The sequence below is a fragment of the Gossypium hirsutum genome, chromosome D01, assembly GCF_007990345.1.
Source record: "Gossypium hirsutum isolate 1008001.06 chromosome D01, Gossypium_hirsutum_v2.1, whole genome shotgun sequence".
Classification (NCBI taxonomy): domain Eukaryota; kingdom Viridiplantae; phylum Streptophyta; class Magnoliopsida; order Malvales; family Malvaceae; genus Gossypium; species Gossypium hirsutum.
The window spans coordinates 64,296,049-64,321,650 of NC_053437.1; the positions used below are offsets into that span (position 1 = coordinate 64,296,049).

The following is a 25,602-nucleotide window of genomic DNA, read 5'->3' on the forward strand; positions in this document are numbered from 1 at the left end:
GACAAGTGCACAAGACCGTTACCCCTTAAAATTAAAATTTTATTTATTTAGACCTTCTAAAATTTATAAGTTAATATATGGTGAAATTATAGTTCGTCTCTCAAAAATAGTAAAATTTTAATCTAATCTTTTTAAAAACGATAAAAATATAAATCAATACGATAATGAAATTATATTTTACCCTCAGAACAAATTGACTTTCCCCTTTGTTTTTTACTAATAATTTTTTAATTCAATACTATAAAATATATTTGTAACTTATTTATGAACATAATTTCAATCTATATATATACTAAAATATCAAATCAACATATACAAATACATACATATATATATACACACACATATGCAGCTCACTAATCTATAGACAGGGTCCAATATGTGCTTAATTACATTAACACACAAAGCATTTTCCATATAAAATTGAACATATATTCTTCACTTTTTCAATCATTATGGTATGATATGTATACTAAAAACCAGCAAATTTTCATGCATGCTCTCGTATCCTCGCGCTTAAATTCGACGAACCGTTCTCGTGGATGTTCAATTCAGTAACGAATAACGATATCACTGCTGCATCGAAAGATTTTCATTTACACACGAGGCGGCAAAGGCAAAGGGTATAGTGGTTGGTTTACCGGCGTTTACATGGCGTTTCCTGGTGTACCTCCTCGCACCTGAAGCTGCTCGAGCCTTTTTACGACCTCATCCATGCTTGGCCTTGATTTGGGTTCTTTGGCTAAGCAATGAAGTGCAAGGTGAGCCGCCTTTTGGACTCGGTTCAATGAATATTGGCCCTGGAGACGGGTATCGAGTACGCGGAATACTCTACGTTTGTTGGTCAGGTAAGGTTTTGCCCATTCTACTAGATTGTGTTCACCAGACGGCTTGTTCTTGTCAATAGCTCGTCGGCCACATATTATTTCTAGAAGAACAACTCCGAAGCTGTATATGTCGCTCTTGGCAGTCAAATGACCTTTACAATAGAAAAAAAAATGTTGATATCGATTTCGATACTCGAGTATATGATATATCATCTCAATTCATATGATTTACTAACAAATAGCTAAGCACAATGAGAACCAAATAGCTACGTATGCTATTTTACTCCTCCTCCTAGAGTACCCGTACCCGACATATACATAGACAATGGATATGAAAGATAAGACCCTCTGAGAACTCTGCAAATACCCATATCGGATGTATACTGATATCTAACACTCACATTAAGGGCGAAACTAGAAAATTGCTTCAAGGGGTCAGAAATGAATCGTAAATTTTTGGATAGCCAAAGTGCATATTTACCATTAAACTATCTTGTAGTTTTTTTAATTTTGAAAGAGCTACAAGGCAATTTTACCATTCTGGCCCCCATGTCTACGCCCCCGACTAGCACCTGAGTTTGAGTAATATAGGTAGACAGTGTACAAAGTATTTACAAAAGAAAACAGAGCAGGGAGCAATACCTGTGGCTAGATACTCTGGGGCGGCATAACCGTGGGTTCCCATGACCCTAGTAGAAACATGGCTCCTATCACCAGTTGGTCCATCCCTAGCTAACCCGAAATCCGAGAGTTTTGCATTGTAATCCTGTGAATATCCAATATAGCAACAATATATATAGCAGCACATAAGTAGAATGAATAAAATTCCAATATTTTCAACATGCTAAGCTACGTACTGAATCAAGCAAGATATTTGACGTTTTAAAATCGCGGTATATGACTTGTGTTTCAGCATTGTGAAGAAAGGCTAATCCTTTGGCAGCACCGAGTGCGACCTTCATCCGTACACCCCAAGAAAGCGGCTGAAAGTGTGATCCTCCTGTTTCGACATTAAAAGCAAACAAAACATTAGATTGCAGACATTTATATGAATGTTTTCATCAACAAAATGAAACTCACTTCTGAATAAATGATTTTCCATGCTACCCCGTGGCATGAACTCGTAAACGAGAAGCCGATGCTCGTCTTCTAAACAGTAACCAATCAATTTCACAAGGTTAGGGTGATATAATTGTCCAAGATAGTTGATTTCAGCCTGTATTACCAAAATATACCAGAAAATCAAATGATGTTCTCACCATCATCATTTCACCATATCTAAAACATTTTAACCAAATAGACCAAAGTACCATGGAGATCCCTATACTAGGAGTCAAATTGCATTTGTCCTCTTTACTTAAAAGCTAGACAAATTAATCCTTGCATGTTATATCAAAAAGCAAATTGATTCTTTTATTAAAAACTGATCCCCATACGTTAGCATGAGCTACATGTGGCACTGTCTGATTACTCTGTCAACCATGCCAAATTTTCACAATACAAATAGATGGAATTTTAATAGAAAAGATCAATTTGCTTTTTTATCTAACATATAATGACTAATTTGCCCAATTTTAGTAAAAGAGACAATGTAATTCGACTTCTAATACAAGCGACTCTATGATACTTTCACCCCAAAATGAGGTAAAAGTACCATGAAAATCTTTTTAGTAAGAGTCGGATTACATTTATTTTTATACGTTTGATTAAAGGGCAAATGAGTCCTATTAAAATTTCATCTATTTTCATTGTTGAAAAGTGATCACTATACGTCAACATGAGGTACATGAGACATATCACGTGTCACTTTCTGATTATTCCATCAGCTATTCCAATTTTTAGCCATAAAAATCAATTTGCTCTTTGATCTTATATTCAGGGGCTAATTGATCTACAAAATATAATTTGACTTCTACCACAAAAGCCTCCACGGCACTTTTACCTAAATAGACTGCTTTAATATATACATACATTAGTATACATATATACACATATATGTACGGTACTAACCAGCCATTCCTTGTGACCTTGGATACCATCTTGATTGTGCCTCTTAACAGCAATAAGAATACCAGAACCAGGCTTGGTAGCTGTAAGTGAATGTTCATCAACCCATCCTTTGTAAACAGAACCAAATCCACCTTGTCCTAATACACTATCTGGTCTGAAATTTCTGGTAGATGCCCTAAGCTCAATGAAAGTGAAACTCTTTAAAATTGAAGATTGCAAAATTTCACCTTCACTCCTTGAAGGTTGTTGTGGTATTGTACAAGCTGAAGAAACCTTACTGCTTGAACCACTCCAATTTTTATCATTTCTGGCCTCACTACTTGTTTTAACTACAAACAATTGTAAATTTCACATTACAAACATAGGAAACATGCATGCAATGCAAAGATCAATCCTTTAATGAACAAAAACAAAAAGTTCAAAGCTGTAAGCAAATTACAAACATTCATTCAGCTCACCTGTGGTTGAAGACCAGATAGACTTTATTTGATTGCTCCAACAAGCTCCCATTAAAACAGAAGGAGAAAAAAAACCCAAATCTTTGTTTTAAAACAACCCAGAAAAAGGGGGGGGACAATAAAAAAAACTCAACTTGCTTATTCAGAAAGATCAAAGCTTGGTGGTGACTGGGGTTGCAAGATACTCATTTTTTTTTCAATTTTGGGAAGATGGGTTTAGCTTAGGAATAAGAGGAGAATTAATAAAAATATCAGCAAAGCCAGAAAAGAAAAATAAAAAAATGGTTTCTTTCTTCCATTATGAACTATTGCTCTTTTATGGCTTAGCCAACCAAAATTTGTATATGGTCGAAGGCTTCTTTTCCATAAAATTAGAAGACTTTTTCCTCTTGATTATTCTCAAATGATTAGTCAACTCCACTATTTTATGACTCGTTTTAAAGACAACCTTGTCTTCGCCGCTTGATTTACTTTAGAGATTGTTGTCGTTGTGTTGTGTTTTGCTTTTTTGAATTTTCTCTTTTTCTTTTCATAAAATTAAATTGGGTAAACGGTTAAAATAATCACTTTTATTTACCTCATATTACATTTTAGTCACTCATGTTTGAAATGTTATGTTTTAATTACTTACGTTCATTTTGTTATGAAATAATCACTCTAAGGTTAAGATATGTTACCTCCCAAATGACAATGCAATTAAAATGAGTTTAAAATGCCAACATGGATGTCCAATTAGGATGTGAAAAGTTGTTTTTTTTATTAAAATAGAATACAAAATTTGACTTCAAACCCAAGTCATTCACGTAGGACATCCCAAAATTTTGTGTTTTATTTTCATAAAAAAATTTAACTTTTCTCATCCAACTGAACATCCATGTTGGCATTTAAAATCCATTTTCATTACCACGTCGAACTGTCATTTGAGAGGTAACAGATCTTAATAGCAGAGTGACCATTTTGTAACAAAATGATAACATAAGTGACTAAAATATAACCTGGGACAAACAAATGTGACTATTATGGTAGTTTACTCAATTAGATTTTTAATTTTCGCGTTTAAAATATAATTTTTTTATTAATTTGATTAAAGGGTTCAAAAGATTTAAATTAAGTTGTTAATTTTTGAGAGGTGTCAAAAATCATAACTTTTTTCCTTAGACTAAAAAGATAAAAAGGTTGAAATTAAAAATATTAATAGTAAGTTTTGAATATGTGTTAAATGTAATTATTTTTATTTCGAATTTGCAACATGTTAGATTTACGAGTGTTTATCAATTAAAATATTCTTGTTTTCTCTCGTTGTCCTTTTTCAAGTATTAAACTTAAAAAAAACTTTACTGACAAATGATTGGAAAAAGTGGGGGTAGATTTACGAGTGTATTTTGATCAAGTTCAAATTCTGGAGTTGTTATTGTTAAGAGTGATTTATCTAAATAGCACTCTTGGCCTAAACAGAATTAGACTTAAATTTTAAAACGGATAACCCTCTCCTCATTTATAACCATTTTTTACCATTCGAGTATTGGCATTAGGGTCGGCTATTGGCCACCAACCCACCACAACCCTCCCCTCTCTCTTAATTCTCCATCCTTTTCTCTTCTCCTCATTCCCTTTTCCTTATCCTTTTTTTTTTTTGCTTTTCTTTTAGTTGTCTCTTCCACAATTGGTGAAACTATTAGCACACCTTTGACAACAATATCACCTCTTTCCCCACTTGTCATTGACTCACCATCAACCTTTCTTCTCTTATACATTTTTGTTCTCCACACTAACCTAAACTTTTGATCCCCTCCCTTTCCCCCTTTCTTTCTTTCTTCCTTCTCAGGCCGACAGACAATTGACACCAGTATTTGTGTTGTAACACCCTTATCCTGAATCCGTCGTCGAAATAGGGTTACGAAGTATTACCAGAGTTTACAAATTAATTATCAGACATTTCATTTCATCTAGCATTCATATTTGAAACCAATCCAAATTAAAAACATTAATGAGCCAATGTTAGCCAAATTAACTTATACATGCCATTATAACCAGAATCAAATCATCCAAAATTACCGATAGAACCAATGGATAGTGTGATATATCTCCGACAAGCTTCCAACCCAATCAAGCTTTCGATAATCTGTAGGGTAAATAAAAACAAATATGTAAGCAATGAATGCTTAGTAAACTCATGTAGTCTTTAATCATATTAGTTCATTTAAAATATGAAATCTATACATATCAAGGATAACCTAATATTGATACCACAATACTCATGAAGCTATATTCATCAACTCACAAGGTGAATAAATCCACAGAATCACTTAAACATATTATCCCAAGCTTAGTAGGATTTTATATAACTTTAACTCTTCATAATTTCTTTATTTTCATTTGCATTTCTTTACTTTCCACGCTTATTCCATATGCATGTCACACAAGTCATAAACATATCATTCAACCATGGTCACAAGCTAGTGCATTTAACCAAAGCCTTTCCCGAACTGATCACATGATAAGTCATTTCATAAGAAATCGCTTAATTTAAACCTTACCACTTTTTCATGAGCACTAGCATATTTTCACTTAAATATTTACCAATTCAATGTATTATATAAATAATCATATTACCACTCAACCAATAGTTTGGCACTTGCCTAAGCATCAAAAAATAACACTAGTTAGCATACTTGCACATATTACATATAATTTCAACTTTGATAAACCTATTTTCTTGACATGTCACACTTGAGTTATTTACTTGTCTCCACTTACATAATTTTCATATATCAACATATCAAGATGTTGATTTAAATACATATCATAATACATATCATTCTCATACCATTTCTTCATATTCATATATATATCATTTCAAAACAACTCTTGATATTTTACCTTTCGAAGAACGACTTTACGGATATGAGTACATCGTTTTCAGAAGCCCAAAGGCTGAACAGAAGCTTATGAGAGCTAAATAGATAGTAAACACGAAAGTTCGCAACAAATGTTGAACCTCGATTTACTCGGGTAATTTGTTGTCAATTCGTCTTTTACATTCGTAGTGTCATAACCCAGTTATGGTCTTATCATCAGAATGCCATAACCCAACTATGGTCTTAGATATAAACACTACCATGGTCCAACCATGGTCTTACGCTCATAGTGTCATAAACCAATTATGGTATTATCATCAGAATGCCATAGCCCAACTATGGTCTTACATATAAGCACTGCCATGGTCCAACCATGGTCTTATGTTCATAGTGCCATAACCCTGTTATGGTCTTATAATTAGAATGTCATATCCCATCTGTGGCCTTACATATAAACACTGCCATGGTCCAACCATGGTCTTACGTTCATAGTGCCATAACCCAATTATGGTCTTAACCGTCAATTCATCCTTTGCCTTAGAATGATTGTACTCAATCTCGCGTTCAATCCAAACTGAGTATTAAATTTGATAATATATTTCCAATAATAATTCAATTCCAACAATAAAACACATATTTATATAATATTCATCACCAAATAACATTCACTTTAATCAAAATTGTACAGAATATAGTTCATACGAACTTACCAGGCTAAATTGCAGGAATACCAAGATATATGGGCATTTTGGTAATTTTCTATTTCCCTCAATTTTTCACCCGATCTTGATCTAAATTAATATTTCATTCAAATTATTAATTTAAAAAATAAAACAATTCATTTCATGCAATTTGATCATTTTTGACATTTTTATAAAATTGCCCCTAAAATTTTACTTTTATTCAATTTAGTCCCTGAGTCCAAGTCATGCAAATTAACCATTTTTAATGCAAACCTATACTATAAAAATACTAATATATTTTCCTCCTCCTCTCCATTCCACATCCTTAATGTATATAACATGCTTATAAGTAATATTATCTATAATTCTACTATTTACTTATGTTCATATCAAAGTTGTCCACGCGAGTCATAGTCAATAAATTATTTATATCTTGAGCTACGGAACTCCAAATTAAGATCCAATAAATTTCTCTGAAACTAGACTCACATACATTTTTACCATAAAATTTTCAGAATTTATGGTTTAGCCAATAAGTACAGTTTATTCTTTAAAGTCATCTCTGTTCTGCTGTCTGATAGTTTCAACCCTTCTTCACTAAAAATTAATTATCTCCTCGTACGGGATTCAGATGAAATTATCATTTGTTTCTATTGAAAATAGACTCATTAATAATTTTAAACATATAAATTCTAACCCATAATTGTTTTTATACAATTTTTAATAATTTTCCAAAGTCAGAAAAGGGGATTTTGAAATCACTCTGACTCTGTCTCATAAAAATTCAAATATCTCATAATATGAAATTCTATTGCTTACATCGTTTCGTCTATGTAAAACTAGACTCAATAAGATTTAATTTAATATTTTATTCAACCTTTAATTCAATTTTTATGATTTTTGGTGAATTTTCAAAGTCAGACTACTGCTGCTGTCCAAAACTGTTTTAGTGTAAAATGTTGATAACCAAATTTGTAACACCCTCCCTTCCTTTCTTTATAATATTTCCCATCACTTCCTCTTATTTCCCTTCACTAACATAACAAGAACATAGAACCTTATATAAACAAACTCTACTTTAACATCAATTTCATACTTTTTCAATAATATCAAACTCATAAATATATTGAAATCTTGATGTTCTTACCTTGTCTTATTGATTTCAATCTTTAACTTAATTTTCTCTCTCCTCCAGCTTCTATTTCTTGAATCTAACTTGATATTCTAGCTCCCTATAGTCTCCTTATCAATTTTCTCTCTTGGTGGCTATGGAATTTTTTTATTTCTAAGTGAAAATGATGAATTTTTGGTGAAAGGACCAAATTGTAAAAAAAAAAGAAAATTTCTTTCTTTCTTTTTCTTCTCACGTTGGAGGCATGAAAAGATGAAAAATTCTCTTCATCTTTCCTCCCTTTTATATTAATCATATAATAATAAAATAATACTAAAAATCTTAATAAAATATTAATTAAATAACATTTATCTAATCAATTAATTAAAAATATCACCAACATCATCATTACCTTCTAGAGTTCTCTCTCTTTCTAATTGACTATTTTGCCCTTTATGATCTTTTACAATTCCATCATTGAGTCATTACTTAATTTAGTAAAATTACGATTTAGTCCCTCATAATTCTTCACATATTCAATTTGGTCCTAATTCATCCATTTTCCTTAGTTTTTAGATCATTCTACCCTTAAAATATTTACACTATTGGTCCTTCAACTTTTTCATATTTACACTTTAACCCTTCAAATTTTGAGTATTTACTCTTGGGCAACAAAACTTTTCTCACTTTTGCGATTTAATCCTTTCTTGCATTAATATGTCATAATATATTTCCCAATGTTGACATAACTCAAAATTTCCCTTATTGTTACTTTGTTTCCTTATTTTACTATATCAAGGATACTATTTTACTTTCTTACTGTAGTAATTTTCGGGGTATTACATGTGCCAACGCTTTATTTTCCTAGCTTTGTTAATTTCCCATTTTTTTTCCAACTTAGGAGGCCTTTTTGAAATAATAAAAATTTTGAGTTGTGCAATGTGTTAGTTTTGCTTGAGTCTATAACAAATCATGATATATGTATGGATAGAGTGATATTTATGAAATTAAATTCACCAAAGCTATTATTTCTCAAGCCTAGAATATTTGCCAACTCGCAAGCATTCTTGAAGGGTTCTAGGTATTTCTAGGTTGAGTTATCTTCTTTTAGATCAAATAGTTGTCTTTTAGGTACATATCAGTTTAAAAAATGTCAAAACAAATTTGGAGGCTCAAGTTATAATTGTTTTAGTGAAGTCTGTACTAGCAGAATTTTCTATAAAAGCTCAAAATGAAACACACAATCTTTTAAACTTTAAATCAATTTTGGGTATTTTTGAAGTTGAATTTATGGTATATTATGAGTCAAATTATGTATTATACTTATTATAAATAGGTTTACTAATAACATCATGCTTAATATTTTTAGTATTACGTATGATTTAGTTCACAGGTTGGGTTGGGTCAAGCCTAAATATAATATTAACATACATTATATTTGCTTAAGTCTGGCCCGACTCAAAATATAGGCTTAAAATTTTCTCAAAATCCGTCCATATTTGCAAAAGATTAACCCAAACCCATTTTAAGTCCGTCCATATTATTTTTAATTTTTAAAAAAGATTTATATTGTATTGTTTTAATATTTAATAATATTATACATTTTTTATTTATTGAAATTTTTTATATAGTTATCTTAACATTATTTTAATATTTACATTAGAGTATTATTATATATTTAGTATATGTTTATTTCTTTAATGTGTTCTAAATTATATAATATATAAAATAACATAATATAAAGTATTATAAACTTAAAACGAGTCGAGTCAAGTCGGGCTTGATCCTTAAATGTTTAAGCCCGAGCTCGACTCATATTTTAAACGGGCCTAAAATTTTTTGCCCAAACCCATTTTTCAAACCTAATTTTTTTACCAAAACTCTTTCAAATTTCGAGCCAACTTTCGACCTAAAAGAGTAACCTAACCCGTGAACAAATCTAATTCGTAAATAACTTGATTAGGAGGGTTGATTAAATATGGATGTTAAAATCCAGACATCCTAAGGCATTAGGTCATCTATCTTGTCGTTCATCATCTTTCATCCATCTTCAATAATTTAGTTCTTTCATTCCATAATTCATCTTGCCCCAAGCTTAGTTGTTATAAATATAAATTTAATGTTTGTTTATTATAAATTATATAATATATCATAGAAAACAGGTCGGGTCTAATTCAAGCCTTAAACGTTTAAACTTGATTCTAATTCATATTTTAAACGGGTTAATTTTTTTTTCAAACAAATTTTCAAGTTTAATTTTTTTTGCTCAACCCTCCCAATTTTAGGCGGGCTATTGGCTTGGGTAGATCACTCGACTATTAAATACATCTAGTTTTGAATCATGTCATCTAAGTGCCAAATAGGTAGCGGAAGAGAAATTTTTTATTAGGATTGAGAAAACTGACTAAACTGACCCAATCTGTTTAGTTGAATTCAGTTTGGGCAATTTTTGGATTATGAATTTGATTTTCAGTCAGTTATCAGATTTTGAAATTTCAGACCGACTCGACAAAAAAAAAACTCTATTAAATTTAATGTATTTTCAATTATTTAAAAAATATAAAATAATCAATAACTAAAGTTAATTAACTGACTGATTTAAAGTTGGTTCAGTTACATCAATTCTTGAGCTCTAATTCAGTTGGATTAAATTTGGTAAATTATGATAACTTTAATAAAATTCCTGATTGAGTTGGTGTCACCCTCAATCCGGTCACTAACTCGGTTAGAAAGTTATATATAGTACCTTTTTGTAAGTAAAATAAGTAATATTATTTGAAGATATTTTAGTATTTTCACTTAAAAAAAACAAAAAAAGGCGTTTGATAAGACTTTAACTCACAATAGTAAAACTTTTAATTTACCACTCAACTAAAATTTTATTTTTATACATTTTAACTTTATCATGCACATTTTATCACCTCCATTAATTATATATATTAATAATGTATTTGCTTGTGTTGGTATCACAAGTTAACTCGAGATTGGCTCAAGATTGATGACAACATAATGATAAATAATTTAATATATTTTTTCATTTTAATAACATACATATTTCATGGTTATTATTAATAAGTTTTAAACCATATATTTCATTATTTATCGTATGTTATTTTTAAACTTCCTGTTGAGTATGAGTTCTATTTCAGTTAAATTTGAGAAATAATTTTCCAGTTAAACTCTAGTTATTTGTTTTAATCAAACTCTGATTAGTCTATATTATTTTATTATCTAACCTATGAACTTAGCCTATACAATTTTACGTTTACATATTGAATTTTTCATTTTTAATTCATTTTAATAAAATATATATTTAATGTGTTATTATTAATTAGTTTTCACCCAAATCTTTTATCACTATCACAAAACTATTTTTTCCGTACAAATAAAAATCTGCAACGTGGCTTAAGTTTTCTGATTAAAGTCACCATTTTTAATAATAAAAAAGGTAGAAATTGATGAAAAAAAAACTGAGGGTCTATTTGGTCCACTGCAATGTCGACGACCAGTGAAAGGGCGAGGAATTTAGAATGATTTAGGACTTGGGTAATTCGGGTTTTCTTTGAAAGTTCCAAAATTGATTAAAATTTTACTGTCATAACATGGAATCGCCGACAAAATTTTCGTCGATTGAACCCCACGATCGAGTCATACAGGTATGTTCTTTGTATTAATCTGTTTCTTAATTTTTGATTATTCAATTCGGTTGAATGTGAAAATATTGAAGCTTTATGATTATATTGTATTAGCATTTGTAAATGTATTGCTTGATATTGAACTACTAGTATCTGATGAAAAAAGGGTTGTGTTTATATTTATGATCAGAGGTTAGCAGCTTTAGGGATTCCAGTGGAGTACTTGGATAGGCATTACGAAGGGATAGTTGATTTCGTTAGTGATAATGGGTTGTCGCTGGAGATAGTTTTCGCAATCTTACCTACTGATGAGGAAATGGTAGAGTCTATACAAGATGCTAGGCTAAAGTCTAAGAAATGGCTGTGTGTATCTGTGAAAAACTGGTTTCGTGAGAGTTTGGTTTGGTTACAGTGGTTGATGTTTCGAGGTGAGCCGGTGAATGCTTTCAGAAGCCTAGCAAAATTGAGTGTCGATCAACGAGGTGTTTGTGCTGCGGTTTGGGGATCAAATGACATTGCATATAGGTGCCGAACATGTGAGGTTGATCCAACTTGTGCTATTTGCGTCCCTTGTTTTCAGAATGGGAATCATAAAGGTCATGATTTTTCTATTTTTAAAACTGGCGGTGGTTGTTGTGATTGCGGGGATGAAACAGCATGGAAACACGAGGGTTTTTGCTCGAAACATAAAGGTGCTGAACAGATTCAACAGCTTCCTGAGACTATAGCGGATTCAGTTGGGCTGGTGCTTGATGTTCTCTTTAACTTTTGGAGAAACAAGCTATTCTTAGCAGAAGGTATCTTCGAAGGGACAACGGGAGAGAGTGATAGTGGCAATGAGCAGGGGAAAGCTGCTAATGAGCTAACTTACTTAGTCGTTGAGATGCTTTTAGACTTTTGCAATAAGAGTGAGAGTTTGCTGAGTTTTGTGTCTAAGAGGATGATTTCTTTAGATGGTTTATTGGGTATTCTGATCAGAGCTGAGAGGTTTATAGGTGATGGTGTTGTGAAGAAACTCCATGAACTGCTGCTGAAATTGCTCGCAGAGCCTATCTTCAAAAATGAATTTTCTAAAGTATTTTTAAGCTATTACCCTACTGTTATAAATGAAGCCATAAAAGATGGCAGTGGTAGCATTCTCAAGAGCAAGTACCCTCTAATCTCAACTTTCTCTGCCCAAATATTCACAGTGCCAACCCTAACTGCTCGTCTTGTGAAGGAGATGGACCTACTAGGTGTGCTACTGAAATGCCTGGGCAACATTTTTATTTCTTGTTCTCAGAAAGATGGCCATTTGAAGGTAATTGTATAAACTTTTGCTATTCTTTTGACCATACTTGATGCTGTTTAGTAAACTGGGGTAATATGGATATGCAGGTCAACTTGGTCACTTTTATTCAAAGGGATTGATAATCAACTTAAGTAACAATTGCTATATAAATGTACAATGAATTATTCAAAAATAAGAAAGAGAGCCTAGTAGAAATGGAGTTTGTTCGCATTTTCTGTCATTCGAGTTATAGTAATGAGAACAGTAACATGTTAAAATTTTTACGGTCTGTGTAAAGTTACTTGTGTTTTGTTCTTTTGCAGGTTACTAAGTTGGGAAGTTTGTATTATACCACTTTCCTTGTAGTTGAACATATTCGGTTTGTTATGAGCCATGATGTAGTCTCCAAATATGCAACCCATGAGCAGCAGGACATTGTAAGAACTTGGCTAAAGCTTTTAGCTTTTGTGCAAGGGATAAACCTTATAAAGAGGGAAACTAAACTCCATATAGAAGAAGAAAATGATTCCATACATTTGCCTTTTGTTTTAGGCAGTTTTATTGCCAATATTCATTCCCCTTTGGTGGATGGAGCATTTTCTGTTGCTGTAAGTGAAGAAACAAATGTTCTTCCTTATACTTTTAAGCAAGATATGGACGATGGAGATGGTGTAAGGCATGCAAAAGTAGGAAGGCTATCCCAAGAGAGTTCTGTTTGTAGTTTAACAGGAAGGAGTATGTCAAAGGTTACTGAAGTTGAATCTGATTCCGTATCTCATCTTTCAGTACCTTCCTCTGCTATCTGGTTAATACAGGAGTGCTTAAGGGTTTTGGAGACTTGGTTGGAAGTCGATGATGGTATCTCTGCAGCTCTTCAGAGTATATATTCTCCTAATAGTAATGGCATTTCTGATAGGAATCTTTTAGCAAAAAAAAGAATAAAATATGAAATTAGAGGAGGCAAATATTTTCGTAAACTAACTGGTTCAAGTGAAAATCATTGCTCAGAATCTTCTTCACCTGTATATAATGGACATCTAGCAAGTGACGACATGGAGATGGAGACAGGCACTGGCACAGGTCTAGCTGATATACCTGTTTTGAGTCTGTCTGAATGGCCTGATATTATTTATGATGTCAGTTCGCAAGAGATATCCGTTCACATACCATTACATCGATTACTTTCCTTGCTTCTGCAGAAGGCATTAAAATCATGTTATGGTGAATCTGTAATGCCAAATGTAACAAATTCTTCTTGTTCTCCAAGTTTGTTGTCACCAACTTATGCAGATTTCTTTGGTCACATCCTTGGGGGCTGCCATCCTTTTGGATTCTCTGCCTCAGTTATGGAGCATCCCTTGCGGATCAGGGTGTTTTGTTCTCAATTTTTATCTGGAATGTGGCTGAAGAATGGGGATGCTGGACTAGTATCTTACAAGTGGTATTGCTCTTCTCGCTGGTTGGTCAATTGTGCTTTATAAATTGAATATAGTTAGGCAGAAAAAGTTCCCCTCCAAGTTTCCATTTTTTAGTTGTCAAGTTCTTTCTGATGTCCTTTACTTGCAGGTCTGAAGAAGGTTTGGAGCTTGATCTATTTTTGCTGCAATGCTGTGCTGCACTAGCTGCTCCTGATCTCTATGTTACGAGAATTTTAGAACGATTTGGGCTATTAAACTACCTTTCTCTAAATCTTGAAAGATCAAATGAGTATGCGTTTGTCCCCTTAACTTCTACTTTGCACCATTGAAATGCTTTTAATGTCATTTAATTCCTTTTACAGATTCCATAAATGATCAGAAATGTGTCTGCTTGAATATGCAATAGCAGGGTTCATTCTGTTTTCAAGCAAATGTTATGGACCTTGTTAATCATAATGGAAATACTTTTTGCTAGTTTGGACCAAGCTTTTTGATTTGTTCTTTTGTGCTTTGGACAGCAAAATTGTAATAGTAAAAATGGCACATGCACTCAAACTCCCATGACCACCATACACGCTTAAGATTATAAGTTTCTGAATTCTTGTTTGTTGTAATGCAACACTATTACTGGGCTCAATGGGTGCTTTCAGGTATGAGCCAATTCTTGTAAAGGAAATGCTCACTCTGATCATGCAAATTTTACAAGAAAGGCGATTCAGTGGACGCAGTATAGCTGACAGTCTGAAAAGAGAGTTCATTTATAAGTTAGCAATTGGAGATGCCACTCACAGTCAACTACTGAAATCTCTACCTTGTGAGCTCTCTAAGTTTGATCAGCTTCAGGAAATTTTAGACAAAGTTGCTGCATACTCTAATCCATCAGACTTAAATCAGGTTGGAGTTTGTGTTCTGAAATATTCTTTCAATATTAATGGGTTGAGCAAATGTTTTGATTAGTTAATATTTCTTAACGTCGATGTGTCAGGGAATGTATTCATTGCATGGGGTGTATTGGAAGGAGCTGGATTTGTACCATCCTCGTTGGAGCTCGAGGGATTTGCAAGTTGCAGAAGAAAGATACTTCCGTTTCTGTGGTGTCTCTGCAATGACTACTCAGCTGCCTAGGTGGACAAAAATATATCCTCCTCTTGAGGGAGTTGCTAGAATTGCTACATGCAGAGTGACACTTAAGATTATTCGTGCAGTGTTATTTTATTTTGTTTTCACTGATAAATGCACTGAATCACGTGCTTCTGATGGTATCCTTATGAGAGCGTTGCACTTACTTTCACTAGCATTAGACATTTATTTGCAGCAGAATGGAGCTACTGATGTGGAACGTCATATTGAAGATTCATATTCTATGCCAGTTTTTGCTGTTGAGGAAATTGGTGAATCTTTGAACTCTGCTGCCAGCAAACAAAGTTTGTTATCACTTCTTGTTGCTTTAATGAGAATGCATCAGCAAGTGAATCGAAATAGCTATTTGGATTCTAGCAACTCTAATTTTTCTCCTCTGGTTGAGAGCTTATTGAAGAAGTTTGCTGAAGTTGATTCCCACTGCTTTGCCAAACTGCAACTACTTGCACCCGAAGTGGTTAGCTGTCTGTCAAAATCTATTCCTACTACTGATAGTACATCTAATATGCATAAGGCGAAAGCTCGTGAAAGACAAGCGGCCATAATGGTGAGGTTTTGCACTGGAGTTGGGTGAATTTATGCTAAGAATAGAAGTTAAAGATATTATGTTCTTCAAAACAGAAATGCTGTTAATTGTCTATAATCAAATTCAGTGCATAATATCATAAATGTAAATGGTATGGGAAGTTGAACCGTAATGGAACATCATCCAGTGTATTAGTTTGTTGGTTTGAATTGTTTTCTTTATTCTTTCATTTTCCATGCAGGCTAAAATGAAAGTTGAGCAATCCAAATTTCTGTCAAGCATCACTTCAGATGCTGATTATGATTCAAATTCCGAAGCAGAAATGCCAAATTCTGCTCCTGAACATGAAACGGAAGGTGCTGTGCAACAAAGTTGCTCTCTTTGCCATGATCCTACTTCCAAAAATCCTGTTTCTTTCTTGATTCTTCTCCAGGTAAGTGATTAGTCTTTAGGTTACTGTCACTTGAGACAAATGGATTTTTTTTTCCTGCAAGAACTAACTAATTGTTCTTCCTTGGAAAAAGAAATCTAGGATTTTGAGCTTTGTTGATAGACGTTGTCCTTCTGGAGATCGATGGGCAGACAAGAAGCAAGGTTCTATTCCCACAAATAGAGTGACTGATCAATCTGGATCAAATGGCTCTTCCAGCAGTTCAGGGTTGTCTTCTCCTCCATTTCAGTTGACTGAAAATTCGGTTGTTGAGTCTGGTGATAATGAGCAAGCACAATGTGGTGAAGTAAATGTCATTCTTGAGTTTATCAAGTCTCGGTTTCCTTCACTGAGGAGCACTCAAGCACCTTTCTCATCTAGTTACATGAGGGACAGTAGTGAATATAATTTGGAGACACTAGAAGAAGATATGTGCATACGTATTCGTAAAGAAATGTGTGATACTTCATTAAGCTCAAGCCTTAAAAAGGATGATGTATCCTTTGCCAGTGGAGGTTCTCTGGGAAGCAGCAGGGATGCTGACTGTCACGGACCTGGGAAATACATTGCTTCTCTTTCAAGCAAGACAAGTGAAAACTCTTTGGGTTTTGAAAACTGTAATGGTGATAGAGAGTTGACAGAATCTGCTTCAAAGCCTTTTGCTTATGATGGACTTGGCCTGTTAGATTGTGATGGAATTCATCTTTCCTCATGTGGACATGCTGTTCATCAGGATTGTCTTGATAGCTATTTATCATCACTGAAGGAAAGGTAAGTCTTCTAAAAGGGAATTCATTTTCATTCTTATTATATTTGCTTATTTCTTTTAGGGGTTGAGGGGAAAGATGTCACTATCTCGATGTTGCATTTTGCCACCGTATATTAATATGACTTTAGTTTCTTCAAAACTTTGATTTTAGGATAAAGTGGAAATTAAAAATTAATATTACTTAAGAATACATCCTTTTGATAATTTTATCTTGTAAATTAATTAATGAAAATTTCGTGTAAATTTATTTTATTAAAAACTAAAGCTCAAATTTCTATGGTTTTTCTTTTGGTGTATTAGTTATCAGCAATGATATGTTATGACTTGAAAATGCTTGACAAACCATGGTAGGAAGCATATAAAGATATAAGGTTTGCTGAAATTATTATTTTTTTATGTAAATAAATATCATGTTTCAGTGAATGTCTTTTATAACATTGAGTGCTGTAACAGTGAACCCTGAAAAACCTTGAAGAATCTTGGGTGTACGGTTTGGATTTTTTTTTTTTAAAATATACGTAATTTCATTGTACAAGGAAGCAAAAGTCTCACACAAATGCCTTTTAACTTGGTAACTTTGAATAGGTGTTATAGGTTTGTCCATGCATGTGCCTGCATAGAAGTGCTCTTTCTTGAAAGTGTTTAAGATATCTTCTTGTTCTGTGGTCATAGGTATGCCCGAAGAAGTTTCTTTGAGGGGGCACTTATTTTAGATCTTGATAAGGTACAAGCTTACTCGAAATTGGCTTTTCTGTTTTTGCAAAATCCTTATCTTACATTTGTTGTCTATCTGGTACTTGTTTGCCTTGTCAGGGAGAGTTTCTTTGTCCAGTGTGTCGACAACTAGCGAATGCTATCTTGCCTGCAGTGAATGGAAGGACCGGAAGGCAGGCTATGAGTGTAACTGTTGATCCACTGCCTGCTCTAGGTTCTCCATCTGCATCAAATGAAGAAATCTGTCCCCTTATGCTTCAGCAAGGATTATGTCTTCTAAAAACTGCAGCAAAGGTGGTTGGGAGGCCTGATTTCATTAAAGCTCTTTCTCGTCAAAGAACAGAAAGTACTAGTCAGGATCTTGAACCTATATCTCGAGCGCTGTATAAAATGAACTTTTCAAAAAACCAGGAGATGCTCTTTGGATCTTCAAGGTTAAGTCACACTATAATCATATGGGATATTCTCAAGTATTCTCTTATGTCAACAGAAGTTGCTGCCCGTGGTTTAAAGACTTCTTTGGCCACAAATTATACGCTTACTTCTCTGTATAAGGAATTTAAATCTTCTAGTGAATTTATCTTTTCCTTGTTGCTAAGAGTTGTCCAGAACCTGAGCAATTCTAATTCTCTTCACGCTCTTCAAAGATTTAGAGCTCTTCAACTATTTGCACAGTCTATTTGCAATGGGATTTTATCTGATTACCACAGCACCCGACATAAAGTGGAAGGTACAATTTTCTCTATTTATTGCTTTGAAATTCGGTAAAAGTGTCATAGAGGCCCTTGTATCAGGAGTCGGATTGTGTTTTGCCCCCTCTACTCAAAAAATGGGCAAATTAGTCCATGTATGTTAGATTAAAGAGTAAATTGGTCATTCTGTTAAAAATTTCATCTATTTCTACTATTAAAAATTGGTCTCTATACCTCAGCATGAGGCACACGTAGTATGCCCCTTGTTATTGTTTGGTTATTCTATCAGCTATGACAGTTTTTAATAGTAGGAAAGGATGAATTTTTTAATAGAAAAGACTAGTTTGCTTTTTGATCTAATGTGTAGGGACTAATTTGGCCCATTTTCTTAGTGGGGGCAAAATGTAATCTGACACCTAGTACAAGGGCTTCCATGGTATTTTTACCTTTGAAATTCACTAGAAAATTGGCACTAGATTCATGCAGAATGTCTAGTAAGTTCTAGAGGTGTGGATATATTTTAAATATAGAAATCATGGTTATCCAAGTAAGTTCTCAATAAACTCCATATGAAGAATTTACTATGGTGTTTTGATCGTTCAGGAAAACAAGTTGAAATAAATTGGTAAAATTTTCCACTCACGCTAATAGACCGACTTTTCTCTACTTAACCAAAATAAAGGAGGATGGAGGTACAGTGAGAGGGAGAGAACATTTCTTTGAACTAATTTAATGAAGAGCAGCATTATTATATACATATGTGAAGGGTGGGATGTTATTAATTTTGGATTTAGTTTATATACAGTAATCAAGTAGCAGATAAGTTCCTAGTTTTGGATTCTTTTTGTTTAAATGTTTACTCATGATTGTAAGTGTTGACAGAAAATCTCCTTCGTATCTTGAAACCTGACGATAAGGAAGCATTAAATCCCGGTATTCAGTTTTGGAATCGGGCAGCTGATTCTGTTCTTGCTCATGACCCTTTCTCATCATTGATGTGGGTTCTCTTCTCTCTTCCATTCCCATTTCTATCATGTGAGGAGTCCATGTTATCCCTTGTGCATGTCTTCTATGTTGTCTCCGTAATTCAGGTTTGCCACTATTTCTCTTAACATAGCCTACCTCGGTCTTTTAAGTATATTTGTGTGCGTGCGTGTGGTTTTTTTTTTTTTTGGGGGTGGGTGGTATGAACAAGTAGATTTGGTTATTGCCAACGGTCAAATGGAAAATTATGAAAACTTTGAAACTTCCAAACTTTAGGCAGATATTACTATTGCTTTATGCAAATCATAGAAGATGTTTTCTTTTAGGTTTTAAAGGATGATATTTTTAAATAAAAATTGCGTCAAAGCTGATATTTTCTATGAATGAAACTATTAGTCACTTAATTTTGCAATGCAACAGAATTTGTGAATGTGATATGCTCTGATTTTCAGGCTATAATTACATGTCGGATACAAGGTTATAACGTCAATGAGTTAAGTTCCCAACATTGCCTAATTACTGATATCTGTAACATTCTTGGAGAATCTGATTTTGCTCGCTGGTATTTCATATCAAATGAAGTTGAACTTTCTTGTGATATTAAAGATATTATTAGAAGATTGAGTTTCCCTTACTTGCGGAGGTGTGCATTGTTGTGGAAGATGCTTAAATCTTCTGTCCGATCACCATTCTGTGATAGTGATAACATGTGGAAGCTATCTGATATGATGGATGCAACTAAAATTACTTCAATGGAGCTCAATGAAGCACAAAAACTGGAGAAGATGTTTAAGATTCCTCCTGTAGATGTTATTCTTGATAATGAAGTCGCACGATTGTTTGCATTAAAATGGTTTCGTCATTTCCACAATGTATATAGAACCAGTAGTGTCCAAAATGTTTTCTACTGTAATCCTGTGGTTCCTTTTAAGTTGCTGAGCCTGCCTCATGTTTATCAAGACCTATTCCTAAGGTTTGTTACAAATTTGACCTTATACAAGTTGATTTCGGTCCACTTTCAAGAATACTTTCATTCATGAGAAAAAATGTGCCTTTCAACAGGTATATAAGTCAGTGTTGCCCTGACTGCAAAACTGTTGTTCACGAGCCTGCGTTATGTCTGTTGTGTGGTAGATTATGCTCTTCAATCTGGAAACCATGCTGCAGGTTAATGATCAACATCACTTGTTGCCTTTTTTATGCTTTAATCTCTGCATTTATTATTGATTCTCTTGTATTCTTATTATTAAGCTTCATTACTAAGTCTAAAGTACCAATTTCTTTGTTCTTCATGATTTTCGTAACTAGGGAGAGTGGATGCAAATCTCATGCAAAGTCCTGTGGAGCTGGTATTGGTGTATTTCTGTTGATAAAGGTATCAATCTCCTAGTTTTTTCTTCAAATTTTATTTAATATATTTCATGAAAAAGCTGAGACGAAGCCAAAAGTTTATCTTTGAGTGCCCCTGCCTGCCCCCCTTGGCCCTGTTCCTGTGAAAAAGGCTAATGGTCTTTGTTGTTGTAATAGAGAACAACAATCTTGCTACAAAGATGTGCCCGTCAAGCTCCTTGGCCGTCTCCTTATTTGGATGCATTTGGTGAAGAGGTAAGGTATTTCCCTTTCATTAACAAAGTTCGTAGTCGTTGAAGAGGTAAGGTATTTGGTCTCACCGCAAATGTTTTCTTGAATCCTAAGGGAAGGGAATGCATAATATCTCCTGACCCACCACCCCGTTATTCATCAATGAAGGAACCACTTTAGTTCTTCTTTGGTTACAATTCAATGCTACAACATGATTGGTTACTAAAGGCTAGTCTACTTGATTTTCTGCATCATTTTCTTATTTCAGGATAACGAAATGCGTAGAGGAAAACCTCTCTACTTGAACGAGGAACGCTATGCCGCTCTAACTAACATGGTAATATCCAAATCGTTTTTTTTTTTTTTGCGTTGTTCACAAAAACAAAGGTTTTTATTTTCCGATGTTCATAATACCATATTCTCTCGATAGGTTGCTTCTCATGGCCTTGATCAGAGTTCAAAGGTTCTTGGTCAAACTACCATTGGTACCTTCTTCACGGTTTAGTTTGGTTACATGTTTAAGGTGGTGGGTGAGAGCATTTTTATCCTTATGTACCTTTCATATTAGCGACCATAAGGTCTAAGTTAAAATGGTCCAGGACTGTCTTCATGTCTCAACCGATTTTGTTCATTTTATTTTTTTCCGGCAGGTGTTAGATATGGCTGATTTTGCTGTTCTCTTGTTTCATATTCTGTTGTTAGACTCTTAAATTGAAGAACCCCTGGCACGTAGAGTCCAATGCCTTGACTGACAAGTCTTCAATTGAACATATTCAGGCTTTAGATCACCATGTTGATCGGGTACCGGTTTCAAAGGAGACAACACTATGAGAAAACAGTTTGGTTTCTTCTATAACTTTCCATGTTTTTTCTTTTCATCACCGATAAGTAGAGCCATAAATTCTAATGTAAGGCAGTTGAAATCTTTCTCAAGTTAAAGGGCACACACATATATATATATAACATATTGTAAATAGTTCAACATTTTCGCTTGACAGCAGCTCTCATCTTGTGCTTATAAATGCGCTTTGGTCTCACTTCCATGAATGTCCCTAAGCTTTTTCTGTTCAACATGATCCACTCTGTTTGTAAGTTTAATGTAAAAAATTGTGTATTTTCACCGTATCATATATGCTCCCTTTCTAATTATTTAATGACATTTTAGTGATTTTTTAATTTATTTTTTGATAACTTTTTTACCTCGAATTGTGAACCCGAATCCAAAATAGGGTCAGAGCTTAGGGTTTTTAATTCAAAGTTTAGTGTAAAAAATTATCAAAATTGTATATCAATGATATAAAAAAATTATTAAAATATTATTAAATAATTAAAAATGAATCAAATGACGCGATAAGAAGAATCCATGATATAATTTGAATGATCATAAATTCACTATTTTTCACTCATTAAATCATAAAAGAAAAAAGTCTTTTTTGGGGGTAATTTACCAATAAAAGCTCTTTTTTTTAAAAAAAATTATCGAAATAGGTCAATTATTTAATTATTTATCGGAATGGTCTATTTTTTGTGAAATTGCGTCTACATCAGCGCGATGTCAGGGTACGCGCTAGGAAATCGCATCCACGTCAGCGCGAGTTGCTGACGTGGAAGCAAATCAGAAAAAATAATACAACAATTCTGTAAAAAAAAATCCTGTGTTTACTTCAAATAAATAAGAAAAATAATGGTTTGAATGTTTCAAAATTTAATTTTAAACCGAAAAAATTAAAATTTAGAGGTAAAAAAGGATCTTTTTCAACGAAAATTGCGGCAAACCGCCTTCGGCTGTTTGTCAGCGAGTAGATCTCGAAAAGTTATTCAAAATAAAAAAAATCGTCTCATTGAACAACCGAGCGAAAAGTTATGGCATTTCAAAGTTTTTTAAGCTAAAAAACATAAACTGTTCATCCCACGTACTAAAGGGAGCGATTTGCTTCCACGTCAGCAACTCGCGCTGACGTGGATGCAATTTCCTGACGCGTACCCTGACATCGTGCTGACGTGGACACGATTTCACGAAAAATAGACCTTCCCGATAAATAATTAAATAATGAGCCCATTTCGATAATTTTTTAAAAAAAAAGAACTTTTATTGGTAAATTACCCTTTTTGGTGACCTTTTTGATTTATCACCTTCTCCATTTCCAAAAAGTTATCTTATTTGTGTAAGTAATATATTTAAACTTTACTCTTTGTATTTTAATTCAAGCCGAACTTTTAATTTAAATATTCTGAATTAATTAATTTTTATATGAGATTAATTTAAATTTATAATATATTATATATGAATTATAATTTTATATAATTTTATATATAAAATTTTGATTTAATTTAACTTTCATAAATTAATTAATTGCTTTCGTATATAATTATAATTATAATAAAAATATTTATATAATCTTTTTAAATACGCACAATTAAAATAAAATCAAGATTTCATATATATATACACATTTACACCACTGCACATTGATGTTTAATTTTAAAATTTATTCAATTTCAATTATGTGATAAAATTGTAAATTTAATTTATATTCTTTAATTAATTACTCAAATTCCTTGAAATTAATAATTATAATGTTAAAAAAGTAACTTAATAGATTTAAATACACTAAAAAATATACAATTAATTTAACCTTTCTAAACCAAATGGCATTGAAAGATAAAAAAGAAAAAATATTGTAAGCAAAAGCCAAATAGAGCTTTCCTTCATTCATTCATCAGTTATATAACATGGCAGTAACACAACAAAGCTAGTTAAAATACTTTCATTTCACTATACATACCAAGCAACCATGGATACAAGAAGCAAAACACCTAATGAACCATGGCTGCTTTATTCTAATAATAAAAACCCAAATACATCATATATTATTTAGATCAGCTTCCATAATATGCTTCGGTTTTTTTTTTCCCCTCATTTACAATTGCAAGGGTTGCAAGTGCAGTTATCTCCACATTTGCAGCCATTTTCAGCCCCAGTTTCCATTTCAGCTCCATCAAAGTTCCTGCATGCATATTAGGAAACATAGTTCAGACCCATAAAAGATCGAATTTCTACAATGAAATTAACTCTTTTAATTAGTATTCAGTTTGATCCTTTTGATACGTACACTTTCCGGGGTGCCACGCCAAGAACAAGTGTCTCAGTTGTGGTTTGCTCAGCAAAGTTCATCTCAGGGTACATCTTGCAACTACAAGATCATACAAAAATTAGGAACAAAAATGATAAATAAATAAATAAATTGATTTTGAAGATACCCTTTAATGAAAAATGAGAAAAAAAATGAAAAATTCATGGCTGGAGAAGGGAGGGGATGGTTTAATTACCCGCCGCAGCCGCAGCCGCCGCCGCCGCCGCACTTGCAACCGGAGCCGCAACCGCAGTTTCCACCACAGCAAGACATTTTTCTTCACCTCACTGATTGAATTAGAAAAACACCAAAGGGCGACTCTTAATACAAAAATCGAAAACAACCAACGCAATTTGAATGGAATTACACTAAGAAGTCTATGATATTTATAGAACTAAGGGGGAGGGGGACTTGCGATATCAACCATCCACGTGTCACGATCTTACGTCATGCTGATCCTAGGGTGGAGAACTCTAGTGTTTTCAAGGTTGTGGTTGTTCCTCGACTTGAATTACCACTGTTGGATGTAAGTCGGTTTTCATTTCAAGGTGTGAAGTTGGACGGTGATGATGTGATTTGCGTGTTTGAGTTTCTTCGGCATGGGGCCAAATTGGATTTAATGAGGTTGGAAATATTGATGTATGAGTCTCTTGGTTTTGGTCCAACCATTTGTCCCCATTTTCACGTCACATTTGTCATTTCATTTTCCTGTTTTGCATTGAAATTATGTTGAAGATGAAACGATATTAATGGATTGGTAATTATTTTTTTGGAGAAATTATATTTTATCAAATTCTTTCATATGGTCTATTTTTAATTATTTAATAATATTTTATATGTAATTGATATATAATTTTAGTAATTTATTTAAACTCAAATTTTGAATTAAATTTAGGGTTTAAAGTTTTAAATTTAAGGGTTAGGATTTAATATAAAAAAATTATCAAAATTATGTATCAATGACATAAAAAAATTATTAAAATATCTTTAAATAATTGAATGATGCAGTGGGAAGAGTCCATAAAATAATTTTATTTATTTTTGGCATGAAAATTTTTGGATTTTGTGTTTAAATTTGAAATCAATAAGATTGGATACTTAAATAAAGGATAAAATTTTATCAAAATTATGTAATGTCAAGACATATTATATATTTTTTAAAGGCAAATTCATTAATTCATTCAATAAATGGAACCGGACAATTCAGAGAGAAAAACATAGCAAACACTCGTCGTAGATGGTGAAGAACAAGTTCCTTCAACACAACAAAAACTTTAGCCTCAGTATCAATAGAACATTATGACACGTTGACATTGACTTTGTCACAACTCAAGCACTTAATACAATAATGAAATCAACTCC

At 33.1% G+C, this 25,602-nt stretch overlaps 3 protein-coding genes across 14 annotated transcripts; 1 reads left to right on the forward strand and 2 right to left on the reverse strand.

Annotated features, from left to right (window-relative positions):
* Positions 1-261: 261 nt before the first annotated feature.
* Positions 262-3,703, reverse strand: LOC107939926 (probable serine/threonine-protein kinase PBL10). Its single transcript, XM_016873316.2, has 6 exons — positions 3,296-3,703; positions 2,838-3,166; positions 1,908-2,043; positions 1,685-1,827; positions 1,470-1,593; positions 262-979 (listed from the first exon to the last, which is right to left on the reverse strand). Exons 1-6 carry the CDS (start codon positions 3,345-3,347, stop codon positions 648-650), a joined length of 1,116 nt encoding a protein of 371 aa, XP_016728805.1. The 5' UTR covers positions 3,348-3,703; the 3' UTR covers positions 262-647.
* Positions 3,704-11,398: 7,695 nt separating this feature from the next.
* Positions 11,399-22,282, forward strand: LOC107939925 (E3 ubiquitin-protein ligase PRT6). 12 transcript variants are annotated; one of them, XR_005909660.1, is made up of 18 exons: positions 11,399-11,603; positions 11,773-12,882; positions 13,176-14,293; positions 14,419-14,559; positions 14,921-15,164; positions 15,256-15,957; positions 16,178-16,369; positions 16,461-17,137; positions 17,808-17,859; positions 17,949-18,579; positions 19,424-19,632; positions 19,978-20,498; positions 20,588-20,692; positions 20,834-20,900; positions 21,053-21,135; positions 21,375-21,443; positions 21,537-21,636; positions 21,757-22,282. XR_005909660.1 is itself a non-coding variant. In XM_041087725.1 (18 exons), the coding sequence occupies exons 1-17, from the start codon at positions 11,550-11,552 to the stop codon at positions 21,609-21,611; spliced, it is 6,045 nt and encodes a 2,014-aa protein (XP_040943659.1). In that variant the 5' UTR covers positions 11,399-11,549; the 3' UTR covers positions 21,612-21,658; positions 21,757-22,282. The 12 variants fall into 12 exon arrangements, 8 of the variants coding, with proteins under 8 accessions (XP_040943659.1, XP_016728803.1, XP_040943658.1 ...); XR_005909661.1 differs by having other exon boundaries at positions 21,809-22,282; XR_005909662.1 differs by having other exon boundaries at positions 21,537-21,632; positions 21,809-22,282.
* A 1,503-nt stretch (positions 22,283-23,785) lies between these two features.
* LOC107939919 (metallothionein-like protein 2) lies at positions 23,786-24,768 on the reverse strand. The gene is made up of 3 exons (XM_016873306.2): positions 24,437-24,768; positions 24,220-24,300; positions 23,786-24,114 (listed from the first exon to the last, which is right to left on the reverse strand). The coding sequence occupies exons 1-3, from the start codon at positions 24,511-24,513 to the stop codon at positions 24,024-24,026; spliced, it is 249 nt and encodes an 82-aa protein (XP_016728795.2). The 5' UTR covers positions 24,514-24,768; the 3' UTR covers positions 23,786-24,023.
* Positions 24,769-25,602: the final 834 nt, after the last annotated feature.